Below are 20,802 nucleotides of genomic sequence, written 5' to 3'. Positions count from 1 at the left end.
CGCCCCTTCCGGACCCCACCACAGTGGCAACGGGGGCCTACTTCACCTGCTCCCCTGACGCTAGCTACAGAACAGGATTTGCAGTCCACTGACCGCCAGCTGGCAGAAACCAGTAACATCCCGCAAAGCTGTCTGAGCAGCTGGCGGCAGGTTGCGGAGGGGCCCTGGGCAGAGGGCAGGGAAGCCCCTACTTAGAGGAAGTCCCTCCAGCTGCTCCCGAGCCCGGCGCAGGTCTTTACCTCAAACCTCTTCAGCTCTTCTTTGGCTACTGTGTACAACACCTCTGAGGAATTGGGGAAGGCCGCTGTCCTCTCGGCTGATTTGAGCCAGTCTTCAAAGCGGGAGTAATCATCTAGAAACTTCTGCCACAGGCGCCAGGTCTCCTCAATTCTGATGGGAAAAAGACAACTTAGTACAAGCCATCCATTTTGACCACAGCTCTTACACCTTTCCTCTCTCTCTTAATTCGTCCTATTCCCAACTGCCACCCCCACCCCCCAGCACTGTCACTACTCAGGTGGAGCGACCCTAATACCCCTTCCAGGAAATAACTAGGCACACTGCTTCCTGGTAAGGACACCTTCCTTATTGGAGTGCCAAGGCCCTCAGAGCTCCTGCTTCAGACGTTAACCAACAGGAGACAGGGCTCCCTCCACTGCTTTATGCTGGGAGTACAGGGGCCAGCCACAGTTACGCCTGAGGCACAGGAGTGCTGGGAAAGACGTGCCATTGTGTTTTTCTTGAATAACTTCTTTTATAAGCACTGTTATACCTACTGAGCCTTCTCAGCCAATAGCCTGTGAATTGAACAGAGCACAGTTACTCTCATTTAGGCCAGAAGGGTGCACGGAACCCGCTGACCACACTTGACACATTGAGGGGCAGCTCAGTTCTCACTTCATTCGCCGCTCCATCGACATGGCGCATATGTTCCTCCAGCGTCTGTCCAGGCTTCGGGTGGTCTGCTGGATGGAGTCGCACTCGGTCTCGTTGGCACAGGCGTCGGAGTCGTGCAGGAGGACATCACAGATGTTAAACACAGACTCCACCCCTGCACTGTGCTGTTCAATGTCTCGCTGCAGGTCCTACAATCACGGGAGAGTAAGAAGCCCCTTGAGATGGCGATGGTGGTGGGAGGCTCGGCATTAAAGGGCCCCCACCACACCCAGCTGCCAGCCCAGGGGGCACAGTGGTGGGTGCCTTTCCACCTTGGAAGCAACAACACAGATTCTCATCTTCGTGCAGCCCTTGTGCTATTGACACAAAGCCTAAGCACTGGCAACAACGGGGATTTATTTGTTGAACTATGTGTGTGGGGGGAGGGCAGAATAGCAGGGCACCCTCCCCCGAGAGCCCAGAACCCCAGAGACATTGGGGAGGCATGGGATCTACTCCATACCACCCGACTCCAAGAGCCTCAAGTGTGGTATGGCTTTGGGGAGATCTTCTGTGGAAAACAGTCTTTTCAGCAGGATCTAAAACTTGAGCAACAGAAACTGTTAACATTTTATGGGTCACAGAATTCTTAAACCTACTAAGTCCTTCGTGTTGTCTTCACACACACCCCTCCCCCACAGGACATGCATGCCACTGCACGGTGTCTACAGCCTCCCATGAGCCCCTCCTAGGGCTCCCCAGCCCAAGAGAAGGATTTGGAGGTAGAGACCACCCCAGGTGGGGTCTGGCCAAGCTCGGGGAGGGGACAGGGTCTCGGGAGTCGTGTCCAGTGTTAGTGATAGTGATGCAGTTCCCTAATTTGGGAAGAAGAATGTTCACAAAAAAAAATACAGGGTCGTAAAAAACCCCGAAAACCTGTTTAAGAACAAACATGGTGTTTTCTTCAGTTATTATCCAGTTATTTTCTTCTGCACACTGTGGAGGATAGGGTAGGAGGACAGATAGGGAGCCTGTGTGTTTCACCATTCCGGGTGACTTAGGCTTCTCCTGAGAGCCAAATTCTGTGATAAGTGACGTGAGATGACACCTCTAATCTTAGTATCCAAACTGCATTGCGGAACAGCAGACACAATGTTAAACGAGCCTCCGTTACCAGCACTAACGCTCCATGGATTCCACAAAGTCCAGTTCACAGGAAGAACGACTGTGTGAACAGTGCCTGCCACTGCCCACAGGAAGGCAGTGTGAAGGTCATTCCAGGTTACCTCGCTGTGTCATCACATTGGAGAGTCCTACTATTAGTAAATAGGACTAATATGTTTTCTTTTAATAAATGCATGATTTGGACCATTCTGTGTTCAAGTGGATATAAATAATAAAATGCTAGTAGTCAATTTTAAATCAAGCAGTTCTTAACACAGATCCTAACTGATTAAAAACGAGCCCCTCAAAGTTATAATCAGAAGAAAATGTGGTTTTCGGCTCGTCACCCCGTGTATGCTGGGAAGAGAGATGTGCAGGGTGACTGCTTTCAGCTCAGCAGCCCAGGACTAACGCCTGAAACGCCGCAGTGGCGGGAGCCTCCCTGGGGTCGTGCTTTAAAATGATTAGGTTTACGTAGAATTCTTTCGTGGAATCATCACAGGCTTTCCCGACATTTACCGGTGTTGATAAAAAACCCCTTTAACTTTGTTGAAACAATAGATAGGGAATCCTAACACAGGTGCTAGATGAGTAATACTGACAATACTCCTACCACTGGTACCCACTCAGGCACGAGTTTACATAACAATTAGATTTTGAAAACTGTTCCCATGTAATTTGAGGAACTGGACCTAAGCAACAACATAAGACAATGTGAGAGACTTTCGCCACCAGTTCTGGAAACAGCCTCCTGCTTGATTTGTGTTTCTGCCCCTGAGCGCAGGTGACACAGAACCCTGGGGCTGGGAAAGAGTTGGGAGGCGGGGTGAAGAGAGAGAGAAGATGGGGGAGACATAGAACCAGGAATGCAGCTAGGAAGGAGGAGCACACAAAAGGCACTGGGACAAGGAGAAAACCAGGGTGAGAGGGCAGAAAATCACACGGGTGGTGCCCCTGTGGTGGTTTCGGCCTATCTCCCTGGGAGTGGCCGGGGGTTGGCAAGCAAGTCCACCAGGGTGGTCTTGGGGAAAGGTTTAGGGGGTGGGTGGGAAGCTGAGCTGGCCCACTTGGGAGAGAGCTATTGGTAATTACAGAATGGGGGGATCAATAGTTCCCCCCAAGACACCATATGGCACCCATGGGAATCAGGAAACCAAAGAAAACAGCAGTGATGCTGAAGACACAACAAAAGTGGTTCCTGGCCCTGAACAGTGTGGCTCACTGGTTTGGAGCATTGTCCCATAAACTGAAAGTGTGTGGGTTTGATTCCTGCCCTAGGTTGTGGGTTCAGTCCCTGGTTGGGACATGTACAAGAGGCAATTGATTGATGTTTCTCTAGCACATCGATGTTTCTCTTCCTCCCTGTCTCCTTCCCTTCCCCCTTCTCTAAAATCAATAAGCATGTCCTTGGGTGAGGATAGAAAACTAAATAAAAATAAAATAAAATGAGGTTCCTGATTTAAAAGTGTCACAAAGGTTGCACATCCTTTACATTTTGAAGATGACATGTTCAACAGGAATGACAACACAACCCTTATCACCTAGAGAAATTCCATCTAAAGGAGGGGAAACAAGAAGGACTCTTATAAGGTCTGACCCCTCCTACACTGGAGCCCCAAGGACATTACAATGAGAAGCCAAGGACATCATGTCTGTCAATCAGTTTTGGGGGCTGAGGGCTTTTGCAGAAGGCACTGGTTGGTGATCCCAAGTGTTTAGGTTTTATTTCTGGAAGGAATCAAGCAATGTATTATATTTAATTAGTGACAGAAACACAGGAAAGGTTTTTTTTTTAAGTGGCCCATACATAATTGTTGTGTGTGACACATTTGTTTTTAGTGTTTTTGATGGAGCATTTAAAGCCCGGGCTTAGCATAATAAACACATGGTTACTTTTTTTCCCTGTAACAAAAATACTAAAAGTTTCCTCAGCACACCTGTGGTATACGGACTATTTCCCCCTCCCCAAGATGTCCACATGCCCTTAGCCCCATATCTTGTGAATATGTTAGTCTCCATGGCAACGGAGAATGAAGTTTGCTATTCAACTCTTTCAAATAGGGAAATTATCCTAAATTATCTGGGTGGGCCCAATGTAATTCCAAGGGTCCCTAAAAGTAGAAGAGGGAGGTAAAAAGTCAGAGGGCGAAGTGACTATGGAGGAAAGGCACAGAGAGATGCAATTTGCTGGCTTTGAAGACAGAGGAAGGGGCCATGAGCCAAGAAATATGGAGATCTCTAGACGCTGGGAAGGGTAAAGAAACGGAAGCCGTCAGAAAGGAAGCAGCTGTGCTGAGATCTTGGTCGCAGCCCTGTGTCAGACTTCTGACCTCCAAAACCATAACACAATACATTAGGGCTAAGATGCTAAATATGTGGTAATGTGTTTGTTATAGTAGCTACAGAAAAATAATACATCTAACTTCTTTACAATAATGGTAGTCCTGAACATCAACTGCATATTCATTCTTTCTTTTTCTTTTTTTGGTAACCAGAGGATAAGAATTCCACATTGGTGATTTTGAATTCTGTCAAGTGGGAACCTATAAATCAACCAGACTAAAATTAGGTACCATCTAGGTACAGGAACAAAGAAGGCCAGGAGAATGGCAGCCCCTCCAAATTCTATGCTTTTGAGAATAAATTCCCTGCAATTTAATGACGTGCTGTCACACTTCAGATTTATAAAACGTTAATGCACATGATTGGCCATGGCCAAACTGATCCAGTCATTCTTTAAGAACAATGCTGTCAGTTTCTGTACCTCTAAATAGACCTGAAAAAATCCACCACTTGGGGTAAATGGTTATTTGCAAGGACGATTAGCAGACTGCTCAACAAATTCATCCTAATGGATCAACCTTGTAAACAAAGCTTATAATGTTCAGTAGCTGTGATTCTACCAAGAAGGGCATTAAAATCTCTGCAATGTCCATTACCATAGCGTCAATATTCATTTCTCCACAGAGCAAAGACAAAATTCAGATGGCCTCAATGAGAGAGACATATTTTAATTTCTGAGGCTAAGTGGAAAAACCAGTAGTTTTACTTTGTAGCATTGCTAAACTATACTCATTTGAAAATCAGAGAATATGCACCATTTGAACAGTAATTGTAAGACTGAACAGAGATTTAAGTCAAGACTAATATCAAATACTTAGTTCTATTTCATGGTAGCATGAGGTACCACATAAATATTAAAAAGACTGACCTAAGTTCAAGAGAATTTGTCATCAAGGGGTGGCCTCTGGCCTTGACCCTGGTGAAAAAGATGCAGCCCTGATTCTACCTCTAAGCAGTTACGATATGTGGGTCAATCTCCTGGTGTGCAGACAGGTGGCAAACAGCGCGGCTTTGGAGGCGATGTAAAGAAAAAAGATCCGAGTGTGAGAACATGACGACAGCCATGTTGCTTATGTGGTCAAAACGGAATCTGCTTATGGGTCTGGGAAACACAGAGGTGAAGGAAAGCCACTGAACCAATCGCCTAAATAACTATTTTAACAATCAAGACAAGCTCAGGCATAGCATATGAAAATGAACAGGTGAATATGAGCCCACAGAGGGCAGGAAAAGGGATTTGATAAGTCAGTGATTTCAAGGATTCAGTGGTCTGCAAACTGGAATTTCCAGGGTTGGCCCAGAGGGTGCATAACTGATAACAGAAATGCAGAGAGCACTGCTGGGGAGGCTCCCGAAGCTATTGGTCCAAGCATGCTCCTTATTATACCTTTTTAGTAAACCTATCAGACACAGAGTATTAACCCATGGAAACCTTTCTTGGTAAGAAAAGTTACTTGCCTTTCAATTCATTGCCTTCCAAAACTATACAGAGGTGGACAAACATAAGCTTACAATTGTAATACAAATAAATAATACAATAATTGACAACAAATAACATGGATAAACTCTGTGTTTTGTATACTCACAACTGTAAACCTGTTTGATCTCTGTTTTGTTTTTGTTAATGTGGGGTTGGCAAAGTTAAAAAAGTACAAGATTAAAAATAACCCTATTTGCCACTAAGATTAACGTCTGCATCTCAAGCATTATTCCAAGTATTTCATAAGGCATTATGTGAATAGTGATGGAAGGGTAGGCAGAACACCTCCCATGTAAAGAACATGGACAGGCAGTCAGTTTTCTCTGGAAAAACAAGCCAATGTTATGAAATGTGAATGTGCCAGAACACACAGCCAACGTGAGGAAGGTGTGAGTTGGCAGAAGTCGCTCACACTGCCGTGCTTACAAAAGCTCATTCCTCATTGGCCCACCTGCTGCTCGGCGAGCCTCTTCTGGATCTCTTGGTCATCACAGACGTCGTAAACAACGGGCTTAGAAAGCTCAGACTCAATTCGAGCCAGCCAGGTGCGGAGGTTGCTCATGTTTTTGTCTAACTGCTGAATAAAAGCAAAGGTCTCCTTCAGCTTCTTCACCCTAAACATAAGTGCAGGAAGAAAAAAAAAAAAAGAGGTAGAATACCGAGGTACAACATTTAGTGGTGAGAATGCTCCGATAAGAATGTTGGCGGGTAAAAAGCAACCTACATCAGTGATTGATTTTATGGTGGGAACAACTCTCACCAGATACCAGTTTTCACAGAACAGTAATTGCAACAGACCAAATAAAGATCGAAGTCAAGACACCACAAAACTGCTGTTCCCATTGATTTTCAAGTGGACTCGGAGTTAATCCATCCAAGCAAATGTGAAGTCCTGTCATTCCCGGAGGGGGAGCCCCTGAGATCCAGTCCACCTTTCTGAGGCTCCAGGGTGACAGGAGATGCCATTTCTTTCTCTAGGTTAAATAACCATGCCTGACTCCTACCCCGTTTCAGGGGCAGGGGTGTCCAACCTTTTGGCATCTGTGGGCCACAGTGGAAGAAGAAGAGTTGTCCTGGGCTACATATTAAATTCATTGTGACACGTAATCCCCCCCAAATCTCATGTTTTAAGTAAATTTACAATTTTGTGTTGGGCCACACTCATAGCCATCCTGGGCTGTAGGAGACCCGTGGGATGCAGGTTGGACACCCCTGGTTGGGTATCCCCGAGATTGCAGCCACCAGTGGCCTTCCCTGATGGGCTGAAGATGTCACATGCCTGGTTTACTTGGTGGTGTTTGGCTTAAGCTGTCTCTCATCGGACTCCCTCTTAAGCAAGCGCAGAACATGTGGCAAAGCCCACCACGTCTAGTCCGAGGGTCTAGGGTACTGCACACATAGAACCACACCTTTGCGGGCAACTGTGTCAGGCAAAAAGGGAGTGGGGTGGGGCAAAGTTAATTTTTGAGCACAGTTCTAAATCCAACCACCTCACCGATCCGCCTGATTTGGCACGGAGAGGCTTTGAACAAACACACATGGTCTGTCAACATACTGTCAGAGGGAAGGACACAGCTGCTGAGGGAAAACGACCTTTATACAGATCCTGAAATAAAATGCTTCCATAAATTGTTTTCATGAAAGCTCTAAAGCGGAGAGAGGGTTTTTCTGGAGATCAATGGGATTTTTAGTGCAATCTAAATACTGGAAGTAACAGCTACAACATTAGTTCCCACTTATCAATACTCAGGTTATGGGGTCCTGTCAGAGCACCCTCCCATGAACCAGGAACAGAAATTGGGGCCCTGGCCCTAAGTCACAGGAAGTGCGCTGAACTCCCCACCATCACCACCCTCATCATCTCTTCCTCGACGGCCTGGGAGCAGCTTCCTACCACCCTCCTTGCCTTCCTACCCACCCTGGGTTCTGTAGCTGAAGTATACATTTGAGACGGCAGGTCTGATCCACGTTCCAACCCGTCCGCAGCCCTCATCCTACCCTGACAAAGCCATTTAATCTGCTGAGTTTTCAGGTCAAGTGGTCAGTGGCCTCTCTGCCTCCAACCCTGTGCTCTGCAAAGCGGCTCCTCTTCCTTTCTCCTGGAGCTTTTACCATTGCCCCTTGGCCGAGTGCTCCTGAGAACCGGGGCCCTCCCGCCCTGTGTTGTGCCTGCACCCTTCATTCACTGTGCACCCATCACATGCGGCGCCAGGCTTGCTCCCTGTGTATGCTCAGCGCCCCCCCCCCACACACACAATGCCTGGTGGGCAGGGGGCATCAACAACCTTTGTAGAATTAATAAAAGTCTATAAGCCCTCCACCACAAGCTATTTAAGTATACCACAGAGTTGTGTATGTGTGTATTTATTTATTTATTGCATTCTACAACTGACCAACTCAACCCTGGGAACTTTTTGCTCCAGCTCTATTACCAGCTACTTTTGTGATTTAGGAAAAATCCTTTTACCTCGAGCCCTCTCATCTCTAGTAGGCCTCTGAGGACCTTCCAGGTTCAAGGAGGTAGTAACATCCGGGTGAAGTTAAGGCTAGAACTGGAGGTGACTAGACTTGGGTCTCTACATCCTGTTGTACCATCTATGAGCTGCACACCCCCACAAGGAACCCCAAATTCCTGATTCCAAGTTTCTTTGTTATCTGCAAAATTATCCACCTTGCAGGTGGTTGTGAGACAAACAAGAGGATGCACGTAAAGCCTGTGACACGGAGTAAGTGCTCAACAGGACACTGGCTCTTATTACTGCCGACTGGGATGGCACGACGCTACCCACAGTGGTACCTCATTTCCACAGCGCTGGACAGCACGGAATCCGTTCATAGTGTTTCGTTCTCGACACTGCCATGAGCCAGGCAGGCTTAGAAGTAGGTTGTGGAGTCGGGTGGTAAACAACACAGACTATGGTCAGGGTCTGGGTTTGAATCCTGCCTCTGGTTAAATCTTGTCTGTAAGCCAGTGTCAAGGAGTCAGTACCTTCCTTCACTGGGTGGCTGAGGGTAGTGAATGAGATACAAACACACGAAAGACATTTGGCACAGTGCCTAATGTCTTTCAGAAACTACGAAAGACAGAAACTACGTCTTTCAGAAAAACAAACTACGAAACTATGGTTGTCATAATTTTTTAATAATTTTATTTATTTTCTAGACAGAGGGGAAGGGAGGGAGAAAGAGAGGGAGAGAAACATCAATGTGTAGCTGCCTCTCATGTGCCTCCTACTGGGGACCTGGCTGGCATCCCAGGCATGTGCCCTGACTGGGAATTCAACCAGAGACCCTTTGGTTCATAGGCCAGCGCTCAATCCACTGAACCACACCAGCCAGGGCGGTTGTCATAATTTCTAAGGGGATATGTTTTCCAAATTAGATTCTTATTGGAAATACCATAAGGAGGGATTCCCTTCAAAGCCACAAGATGATTTTTTAAAAAGGAAGTAACAGAATCCAGGGCCAGGCCTGAATGCAGTTGTAACCGAGATCCGTCCTTTGTTCCTGTAGCTTCAGAGGTACACCCTCCTCACTCCCAACATCTTGTCACCCCAATGGCCCAGGGATCAGAAAGAACACTCCATACAATGCCAAGCAGCCAAGAATCCCAGGCCCTATGAGCCAAGGAGTCTTCACACAGTTTGCAAGGGGACACCTTCTTGGAAGGCTCTGTCTGGAGGAGCGGCCCAGTCCAGAGAGCTTCCCCCATAGGTGGAGAGAGGTGCTCAGGCCCAGCAGCCTTTGCACCGTTCTCCTGCCCCCTCCTCCCAGAACAGTAGCACCACTGGAATAGGCTGACCCTATTCCAGCCTAAGGATCCCAGCTTCTCATGCTAAAAAGAGGGCCAGAGTGCAAGCTTCTAAATGAAGGGAGCTAACCAGCAACAAAATAACCTGGGTGCAAAAAGCACAGAGATGCAGTGATCTTGAATCCTGTTAATCCCAGAGGGAGGGAGAAGGAGAAGGGGAGGGGAGACAGAGAGAGAGAGAGAGAGAGAGAGAAAAACAACTGACATGAGAGAGAAACAGTGATTGTTTGCTTCCTGTATGCACCCCAACTGGGACCAAACTCTAACCTAGGTATCTTCCCTGACTGGGAATCAAACCCGCGACCTTTTGGTTTTGCGGGACGACACTCCAACCAATTGAACCATACCAGCCAGGGACCTTTCAATTTGCTTTGTCTTGGGGTCCTGTGCAGATTCTGAAGATGCAAAGAAAACTGAAAAGAGGTCTGCTTCCCAAAGAGCTCATGCTCTAATTTTGACATAATGTAGACATCATAATACAATAAAGGAGGTGCTCAATACGTAACTTCTGAATGAGTAAGTGATGTTCACTCACACCTTCAAATTTGTCTTTTTCATAAACGAGGTGTCCATGTTATGTATAAATGACCAGAGCACCTCCCTTTGAGCCTCATATGCCCCAACCCTCGGTTCCATTCTGGGCAAGTGAGGGACTGGATGGACAAGCACATCAACTGCACACATACTGAAGGCAAACTGAAGAGGAAGGACGATGGGAAGGAAAGAAAAGGTCACCAGGAAGCCACAAGACATTCATCGGGTCAGGATTTAACATGTTTCCATGTTCCAACCTCTGACTGAAGGTGTAATGTCCAAAATGTGCGGTGATAGAAACAAATGTTGTTCCTTGGATAATACATTGCAACTCACTCTAGGGACCCTCAGATGCACTACTGAGTTTGTCTCGTTCTGTTCTGTACAGACACCGAGATCCAATTATCACCTTTCTCAGGTCAGGAAGTACATGTCCTTGGCCAGCCCAGGCAGCCCACCTCAACGTCAGACTTCATTGATACTGCTCTTAGAGAAGTTTAAGTCTCAAGTTAATATCGAGAAACAAGGAAACCCGTTGGGAAACCAGACTTGGCGCAGGGAAACCACCACAGCGCTGCATCACATCAACCATGGAGGCAGTTCGCACGTTCGCCATCTCTGCACCTGCCGTGTTGCATGCAGGCGCGCCAGATTAACATTGCTCAACACATTTCATTACATCTGATTTCTCCAGAAAACACAAGCATGACTTCCTGAGCTAAATTCCAATTCTGAGGACTGGAAAAACAAAACATTGAGGGGCAAAGGGGAGGTTTTTCACCTATATGGCCTATTGGAAGACCTGAATAAAACATTTTTATAGGCAACCAAACAAGAATTTTGCCTGAGTAGCTACAAATTAAAAGTTCTTTTGCAGGGACTGTGGGTAGAAATGCAGAAAATCAAGGTTAAAGTTTTTCTTCTATCTTCACTAGTGATGGATCAGAATATAATATTTAAGAACCCTGCTCTCCCTCCAAAACAAACAAAATCAAGCCAGGTTAGTATCACGCTACATACCAAGCCCAAGTCTTACAATGTGTAATGGAGGCTTTAAGTATCAAATTCACATATATGGAATAATTTACATTTCAGTCCTATACTCTTACATACAGAAGAGTCTACAGTTAAATTATAAAGGTGCTAGATCAGCATAAGGTAAAACAATTCCAATGCCAATGTGGACAGCATAACTTAAAATACACTCAGAAAATATATTTAAAATATACGCAGGAAAACTGAGATGGCTGAAGAATCTGAATTTGTCTCCAAATAGATACTCAGACCTGTGGGCAGCTGTCAGTGGCTTAAAAGACTGTTCAAATTCTATACAATTTGCATCGCTTTAAATGACCAAACATCTTTGTAGTAAGATAATCAATTACATCAAGATCCTGAAGCCCCGGTTTGGGGGCACAACACTACAATACACTTGAGCTAATTGCTTCTTTGAAGCATTTATGTCGCCGGAGGACTTCCATTTTGCACACAGCGTAACCACGTCTCTCCCCGGCTTGTCAAAGGCTGGCTGCAGACACCACACACATGCTGACACTGGGAAAGAACCCATCCCCCGATGGCTGAGCACACACACTCCACCGCCACCATCTCAGCGGCAATTTCTATTGTAACCAAAATGAGACAGCGAAAGAGCAAGACACGCGGAGACAGCAGCCTCCCATCGGCCACAGGCAGAGCTGATGACCAAAATTGCACTTACTGTTGATGAGAAAAAAATCATTCCTGATGTTGAGCGAGAGCTCCAAGTTCCCGGCTGCACCTCCACCTCCCAGAGACAAGGCAGCCCCTCCCCCGGCCTGCAGGCCTCTCCATTCACTGGTTCAGCATCTTGCACTGGCCACCCTCCCCTCACAGCCACAAAGCAATGCCCTTAGGAAAGGAAGAGACCTGCTTCTCTGCTACATGCAATTTTTAATCTGCTTTCTCCCTTCTAATAAGCGAATATCTTGGCTCTTCACAAACACACACACACACAGTCTTTGTTCTGATGCTGCAGGACTGCAATGCTGGGGGAAGAAAGTCACTGTGTTATCTTGGCTATGGGTTATTTATGAAGTGCTATAAACCGAGAGAAGAAACATTTTAGATTGGGGTGTGGACAAGAGGATTTCTGTTCCCGTCAAATTAAATTTCTCTGTTTCAGGTTTAAAAGAAATGGTGAAATCTGAAGCCCCTGAATCCTACAGGAATGCCCTCCTCCCAGCCTCCTGAAGAAATTTTCCTGGGTGGGGAGGGAAGGGAGGTGGTTCTGCCCTGCTTTTTTTAGGCCCATTTATCCTGGCTTAGGAGGGGCGGAGTTCATTTAGTCCATTCCTCCGCTTTTTGCAGAAAAAAAATGACTTCTTACAGCATAAATGGAGCATAAGAGTTTGCAGAGCGAGAAATTTTGCAGTCTCCTTGCTAACTCCTCATAATGTGAGTATCTAAACATTCCTCCCCATCCCTAACTAAAGTTCTCTAACTATGTGATCCTGAGTGGCCCAAGGGAGCACCTGGGTTTGTACGGAGCCCCTTTCAGGCTCAGTGCTGGCCTTATTTTGAGACTTGTTGATGTCAAACATTTTTCCTTAAGTCCCGACATTTAGTCATTATTACACTCCTTACCTTGAAACGTAGCAAGCACTTTCTAGACTGGTGAAGCGAGGTGTGCAGATCTGGAAACAGATAGGACGCCTCTGACTAAATTGTGCCCACACGCCTAGCTGTCCCTGGGACCTGCTAAACATGGCCCCGCGAGGCTGAGGACACTGGACCTGTCTGATGCTGGACACAGGCTGCTGACTGTCCATCGACCCACTCAGTGATGGCTGCTATCTCCGTGGGGAAGCCCCCCAAGCCTGCAGGAAGGCATCGATGCAGGGTCTGGGAGCAGCAGCCACCTGCTCCAGTGGTGGAATGATAGGGCTGATGGGAAGGGAAAAGGAAAGACAGGAGGCTGACCTCACATCTGCCTTCCCTGTGCCACAATATCTAAACCCAGTCCCACTGGATCAGGCAACCTGCTATGACCAGAGCAAGTCGACTTTATGAGTAGCAGCATTGTTTGGTCTTCCCGAAGAGCCTTGAGAAAATACAGATAAAGGGAGAGCAACAAAAATCTTTATCAGCTTAAGAAGGCACACATCTCCCTGCCCATTTTGCAAGAAATGAGAAAAACAATCTTAACACACAGTTGCCATGGTAATAACGGCTGAGTTTAAATGACAACATTTTAATTGCTACTCCTATAAAACAGTTGGTAGATCAAATGTGAAAATTACGCTTCATTAGGAAGTTTTTTCACAGACTTGATCCTTTCAATAGTGAGAGAGCTACCTGGTCTAAGCAGGAAGGAGCCACGGAGTGTGTGGCTAAGTCCTCTATCAGCAGGTTGGCTTAAGAATGCCAAGGCTATTAATGACGCTACCATCAAAGAGAAATTAGGAAAAAGGTAACATTATTTGGATCATTTTTTAAGGGAAAAAAAAGGCCCATGTCCCTTTTCACATAGTGAACATTTAGGAAATTCAGATACATTAAAAGAAAATCAAAACCACCAATGATGCCAGCATCGATAGGTAACCCGTGTACATATTCTGGGTCATGTCTTTGCACTTAGCTCGCTCTCATCTGTTCTGGGCACCGAAAGCTTTGACTGGATCATTCTCACACGCTGCTAGAGGAGTCTTTACAAACAGCCCTCTCTCCTCCAAGTCTCCAAAGAGGCTCCACCAAGAGGAACAACCGCAGCGTGACTCACTAAAGACACAGGACCTTGCTTCATTGGACATAGCTAGGGCTTTGATTAATGACTTTGGAGGGGGTTCTGGGAAACTGAAGTAGGTGAGTTTTTAAGGTGCTGAACTACTGGGATTTTGAAATCAAGAGTAGGCAGAGTGAGATTATGTGTTGGGCTGAGTCTTCCTCTGGCATTGGTCCCACTAAAGGGACAATGGCTGGGGACCCTTCTCTTCAGAGCTTTGGTCTCTGTGGGCTGAATCAACTTTACATCTTCTTGTCCATCATCCAACATCCTGTGGATAAACATCCTATTAATAAACTGTTCTTATTAATAGGTAACCTAGCTTCTTCCAAAACAGAGGGTCGCATGTGTTGCTAGTTCTGAAAAACAGCTTCTATAATTTAGTTGTCGCTCTAGCATTTAGGTCTTGCTGGGTTACTTTTATTTTTTCTCTCTTTATCTCTCTCTTTTTTTTTCTAATTGTAGAACAATGTGCATGCTGGGTTGCTTTTCAAAGATATTATCTAAGAAAACATAAAGAAAAGAAGGAGAAGCGAACAGGTACAATTTTTAAAAAGTTTACCTCTTCATTTAATCTGTCAAAGAGGCATAGTGGTATACAATTAATGTTTCATGTCATCAATCCAGATTCAGTTTTGGAGTAATCATGCCTTTCACCAAAAAGATATACAGTGTTTCAAATGGCCTTCCTGTTGATGGAATTAACAGCATGTTCTATAAAAGTTTAGATGTCACAAAGCCGCCCGAGGGTCCACGAGGATGGCTAAAACTCCTGCGGCGGTTCCTCTGATGCAGAGACAGTCTGAGAACGCTGATGCCCACACGAGGGCATGAGCAACCTCATGTGAGGAAATCAGCATCAAGACTGACTCAGGCTCCCCAAGTCCCAGTGGGTTATTTGGTTATTTCAGAGGATGTGTCCTTCAGGTTCTTTGCCTTAAAGATTTTATAGAAGCTGAAGGACCCTGTGCAAGCAGAGGAAAAACAGTTGTTTGGGTCTAAGCCGCTCCCAACTCATCTACACACAGGGTGGGGCAAAAGGAGGTTCACAGTTTTGAGTATATGAAACAGACTTTAGTCCTGTATTGTCATTTATTAACTATCATATTCTTTTACAAATGCATAACTGTAAATAAACCGACTTCTGCCCCGCTCTGTGTAGCCACACTCACCTCCTCAGAGGCTGCCAGTATGTGTATGGATGGCTCCATAGTTGTTCTGGTGCTTTTTTATCCAGGATCTTCTAATGGCTGATCAACAAGGAAACCGAGGCACAGAGAGGCCAGAAGACTTGTTCACAGTAAGTGGCAGGTCCGGGATGTCTGACTGGGTGCAGCACCACATCCGGTCACCCTGCTGCTCACTCTGTGTTCCCCAGACCAGTGCCACCGGAAACACCTAGACCCCACTTGTTAGAAATGCACATTCTCGGCGCCCCCTGGACCTCCAGAATCAGGAGCTCTGGGGGTGGGGGTCAGCAATTCATGTTTTCACGAGCTCTCCAGGGATTCTGATGCACGTTTAAGTTTGAGAACCACTGCTCTATAATAAATGGTAAATTCTACATTGAGTTCTTGGTTTTAGAAAAGTTCTGATAAATTACCTTTAAAGGCCAAGGTCTCAAAGGAGCTAAGTGCTCTTTGGATGCACAGTACAAGCGGGACAGATGGACCTGGGCTCCACCCTGCTCTGTCCAGAACTGACTTATGTACGATCCCTGAGCTGCACTGCCCCTCTTTGTCAAATGGAGGGTACTGACCTTGCAGGGCTATATCACTCACACACACACACACACACACGCACGCACGCACGCACGCACGCACGCGTGCGTGGTGGGCCTGGCACTTGAAAATAAACAGCACTGATTTTCCCCCTAGTCACCCCATAATGGAGCCTACTACCTGAAATGATCAGAATTTAAAGTGCATTTAATTAACCCTATAACTCACCTCCATTATGCTGAGAATGGACCTGAAACAACAGGTCTTTCCCCCCCCCCAATAAACCTGATTTATTAAGGTCTTGGATTTCTGAATACCATTTGTAACTTTACAGCCTCCCTCCAAACCTTATTTTTAAGGGGAAATGTCCCCTGCCACAGGAGTGAAGCTGCAGTGAACTGTGAGCAGGACAGAAAAGGTTAAAGAGTGTTCGGAAATCTCTGGGCAAATGAGGCCATTAGTGTACCTGGTTGGCACTATTCAAATCTCAGGTCTGCAGCCTATTCCCCAACTTCCCTGATGATGATATGATCAGTAGCAGAGAGCAGACAAGGAGCTGATTCTCTGGAGGCCAGTTTAAGGCAGGTCCAAGCCTGCTGCCTCAATCTACAGATCCACCTGAAGGGGTAAACTCATCGAAGAGTTTCCTAGACTCTCAGCCGTCTGTCTCAGCCTGGCCTATGCTTTAGGGAAGGTAAGTTACTGGTATTCTCTCCCTAGTTTCTTAGTTGTTGGTTTTTTTTTTTTTTTCCCCTCTCCATTGCTTTTAGAGAGAGAGGAAAGGAGAGAGACAAACATTGATGTAAGAGAGAAGCATCGATTGGTTGCCTCCCAGATGCACCCAGACTAGGGATTGAACGCGCAACCTTTTGATTATGGGATGATGCTCAAATCAACTGAGTGATGCTGGCCCGGGCCCCAGCTGCTTAGTTTTGAAGGGATTCAGTTCATTTCAGTGTAACAAACCAGAAGGGTCTGGAGAACAGGGAGGCAACACAACTGCCCGTGTTGGAACCCTGGCTGTCTCACAAACTGGCTCTAACTGTGGGCATGCTATTTAACTTCAGTGCCTCAGTTCTGTCATCTGTAAAATGGAATAATGGTATATACCTTTCAGAATTACAATGAAAATCAAGTAAAATCATACATAAAAGCATTGTTAAGAACACAGCTGGCAGACAAAATATTTGCCATTATTTTAACTCCTTATTTTGCCAATTGCTCCTTCCAAAAGGACCACTGAAATTTCACCTGCTGTTTTTTTTCTTTCTCACCAAGGAGTTGGCTGAAGACAGGCAGCCAGAGAGAGAGAAAAGCAAGCCACCTATTAAATTCTGAAGTGATAAAACTAAAGCATGAATAATTGAGAATGGACTGTCACTGTAGTCTTCAGAAAGCACAGTCCATGAACAGGTACAACGTCACCCTCGATTTGTGCCAGGTGCCCAAGAAAACTTGGATATAAAAACAATGTCAACAAAGACACACTACGCACAAGTTACCCAACAAAAATGACCTTATTCCTGTGCGCTGAAACGTTCATTGCAACACATACCCGAAGCCCTGTTCTAAGTGCTAGAAACGAGATAGTCAAAAACACTGGTCTCTTGGAGGAAAGATCTCTTTCACTACTAGACAAAACCGAGGGAATTCTCTTCTACTCAACAGACATGCTCTTGGTGTCTTCTTAGGGAAAAACAATGATAACCACTCAGTAAACGCTGGACCCCACATGTGCCAAATGCAAGATGCACGTCCTTCTTCGTCACCGTGTTCTCTGATACGAACCGTGCTGTCAGGCACATTATGCAGATTGGAAACTGAGGCTTAGAAACATTAAATCACTACTCAGGTTTCCACGATGAATAAGTGATAAAGTCAGCATGGGCTCCAAACCTGTGCTCTTAATCCTTACTTGGGTCCCCGCCATGGATTTCCACAGACGTTGTTTTTAACTGGCAGTAGAGAGAAGCTGGATTCAGCCCAGCTTATGCTGCCAGCAAATACCTTAGTATTTGTCTTCAGCAGACCCTCTGCTGCTAAAAGTTCACAAATGACTCTGACTTTATTTAGGATGCCAGGACTAAGGTTGAGATTTAAGGTCTGCTAGGACTTAGCCCCAACCTACCTTTGTAGCTTCATCCCCCGCGCCAGCGGAGCCTCTTGTCATTTCCTGAACAGCTTCCTCACCGCTCTACCCCTGTGCCCTGTTGCTCTCGGCACACTTCTGTCTCTCTCTGCCACCAGTGATGCTCCAGGATCCCAAGCCCTCATTGCTCATTCCTGACCATCTGGGAGCACCACTCTTCTGTGAGGCTCTTCCTAATCCCCACCCCCTCTCCGGGAAGATGAGATCTGAGCTCTCAAACCACTCAGCTTTACAGCTGCTCAGATGTCGGCTCCCATTTACATAACTGACTCATCTTACTTCCTGTCTGTAATTCTCACAGCACTGAGCCTGGTGCCTTTGCTGCAGGTTCACTCACGGTTTACAGTAAACAATGAGGTCAAGGTAATGCCAAGTTATGAGGAGTATCTTATTTTCACTACACCCAATACTTGTGTCACCTTACAGGTTCTCCTGTGTATTTTTTCCACATCATATGTGTGTTCAAAACATAAAAGCCTCACCTGGCCAGTGGCCACACAAAGTTGCACAGGTGGTCCCCAAGCTGAGCGACTGTTTTTTTGTATGACAGGTTGCAATGCAACGCAACAAAACAAAACAAAACAAAACAAAACATAACACGTTTTGGTTGGGGCCTGTCTTTGGAGACAGAATTTGAAAACGGAAACCACTTAAAAGCTTTGAGTGGCATCATCATCATCATTTTGTGCGAAGAGAAAATTGTCAGTCTTACTTCTGATAGGGTTGCTCTGGAGAATACAGTGTTGATCTGTAGCCACAGCCATGCCTCCTAAGTCCCCCCTTAGGACCAGATGCCCACTCCTTAGGACCAGATGCCCACTGGGCACTTGGCGTGCCTAGCACACAAGGAGGATCTGTGCCTCGGGTGTGCCAAGCCCCAGCTGTGGGGGCGGTTGGGGACCTCCAGACCAGCATCTAGAAATTAGGCCTACGCCCTGACCTACTTGCACCTGCCACCCACGAGCAGGATCCAGCAGGCGTGAATTCATCTGGGGGACACCAAAGTCCCAACGCAGAGTTACAATTTATAAATAATACCTCCTCAAGCCTTATTTTCAAATTAAGTTTCTAACTCTCATTCAAACCTAATTTAATTCATGTGAAATTTTAAGCTAAAGAAAGAAAAACTATTACAGTGGGATATACTAAAATAGAATCTTTCTCTATTGTTCAGACACGAATTGCTACCCATTGCTGACCAAACTTTGCCTTTACCTATGAGTTATGAAACTGCTGTGTTACCTCAGCGTTAGGCTGGCCTCAGTGTCTAGGTCTGTGGGGTAACTACGGTACCTAGGTGAGCAGGACTCGTTTTTACACAGTTTCTTACCTTGAGCCAATGACATCAAAGAGGTGCTGCCAGCGGTCGTTAATTTTATTGAGCTTGTCATCGACCTCGGCTGCTCTCGTCTGGTTGCTGGCCTTCACCAACTGGTCCCCCATCTGCTTTAACTGTAGCTTGTTTTCACTGAACAAGCTGATTTCTTCCATGCAGTCCTGGCAAGGGCACCGAAACAAAAAGCCTCAGTGACAGCCAAAAGTTCACTTCTTTGCCGGACAATAAACACACAGTTGCCTCTTGAAAAACCATTTTTTTGTAATTAAAATCTCCTCACGCTTGTTAATACAGCTCTCCAGTGAGTGGCTGACCAGTCGAACGGTGTGGCCGTGGTTATTTTCCTAAGTGGGCAGCCCGGGCCTCCCCTCACAGATTTCCTCTAATCTAATTACCCGGGAGCTGGGGACCACCGGGTGTAACTGAACTGGCCTAACATCAGTAAGCTTTTTCCTGAGTGGCAAGGAACCTTTCTACCTTTTTTTCTGTGCGGATCAGCGACCATTTCAAAATGATGAGCCCCATTACTGCCGGCCCCTCCCCTTTGGCAAGGGGAGCTCTGTCATAATCACAACTAGAAAAGCCGTAACTCACTTGGGGTGCGAACAGATGCTTAAGGAGATGTGGGCCCCTTCTCTGGACAGACTTCCTGAGGGAAAGTAGCTCCACTCAGTACACAGCACTGTGCCCCCCTTGGAGGGCCCCATACTTCCCACCTCTCTGGAATCCTCACTTACCAGTGAGAAGGAGGAGAGTGAGAAAGTCCCTTCAAAGTTCTAAAATGTTATTGGAAACATACCTGTAACACACCATTTTGAGCTTGGCGGTGAGGAGGGCTGAGAATCCCGTGGCAGCAGTAACTGCATTCACCTGGGTGCTGTTGCTTACCTTCTGTAACTTTTCAATCATTTCTTCGATACTAATATCTGCTGTCTGTAGAACTTTGTTTTCCATCTGCACCAGCCACGCACACAATTCTTTATTTCTTTCATTGAACACAATCCACGAATTGAGTCTGTCTTCAATTTCCTGTTTGCGTATACCCACCTGGAAATGAAAATGCATTTGGCAGCTGAGTCTGGGCAGGAAGGAAAGTGGTTCCCGTCCCCTCCCCCATCTAAAGGACTATGAAATTCATTCATTGTAATCAGTTGCCCTATAGGCTTAAATTACTATGTTTTTGCCTCACAAACTCCTAGAGTTTAACAACAGAATTTTTTTACTCCTTTGATAAATGCCATAAACAGCAACAATATAAAGAATGTACCTGAATTGTAACTGACCAAAAGGATTCAGTTTTATCCAATAGTATCAGGTTATATTAAAAATTAGAAACAGAGAAGTTTAGATGAATACATTGAGCATCACTTAAATTTCTTCTGTTCCTGTTCTTTTAATGTACGTTTATGCTAATGCTAATTTATAACTTTATGCCTCAAATCCTTTCCCTTCTAAAAAATGAGTCTTTAAACCTACTTAAGGACAATATCCTGCCTATTTAATTAAAAAAAAACCATAATACAGAACAAATTATAAACCTAACATTTGTAATGCAAATGGACCATGAAAAGGAAAGTCATTTAAATATTCTAGCATTATATTTCAAAACACAAACAAAGCAAAAT

General features: G+C 45.7%; 1 protein-coding gene across 4 annotated transcripts in view; it reads right to left on the bottom strand.

The window, feature by feature from the left end:
• The window catches only part of SYNE2 (spectrin repeat containing nuclear envelope protein 2), a 284,958-nt gene that overhangs the window by 15,355 nt on the left and 248,801 nt on the right, over positions 1 to 20,802 (bottom strand). For all 4 annotated transcript variants that reach the window (XM_053928255.2, XM_053928253.2, XM_053928254.2 and 1 more), the window contains 5 exons: positions 20,066 to 20,224; positions 19,172 to 19,338; positions 6,315 to 6,477; positions 898 to 1,085; positions 240 to 390 (listed from right to left, as the gene is read on the bottom strand). In XM_053928255.2, the coding sequence (XP_053784230.1) occupies positions 240 to 390; positions 898 to 1,085; positions 6,315 to 6,477; positions 19,172 to 19,338; positions 20,066 to 20,224 (828 nt within the window). The remainder of the gene's footprint in view (positions 1 to 239; positions 391 to 897; positions 1,086 to 6,314; positions 6,478 to 19,171; positions 19,339 to 20,065; positions 20,225 to 20,802) is intronic.

Source organism: Desmodus rotundus, chromosome 7 (assembly GCF_022682495.2).
Source record: "Desmodus rotundus isolate HL8 chromosome 7, HLdesRot8A.1, whole genome shotgun sequence".
Lineage (NCBI taxonomy): Eukaryota > Metazoa > Chordata > Mammalia > Chiroptera > Phyllostomidae > Desmodus > Desmodus rotundus.
The sequence above is the reverse complement of the archived record's forward strand: the minus strand, read 5'-3'. Positions and strand labels throughout refer to the sequence as shown.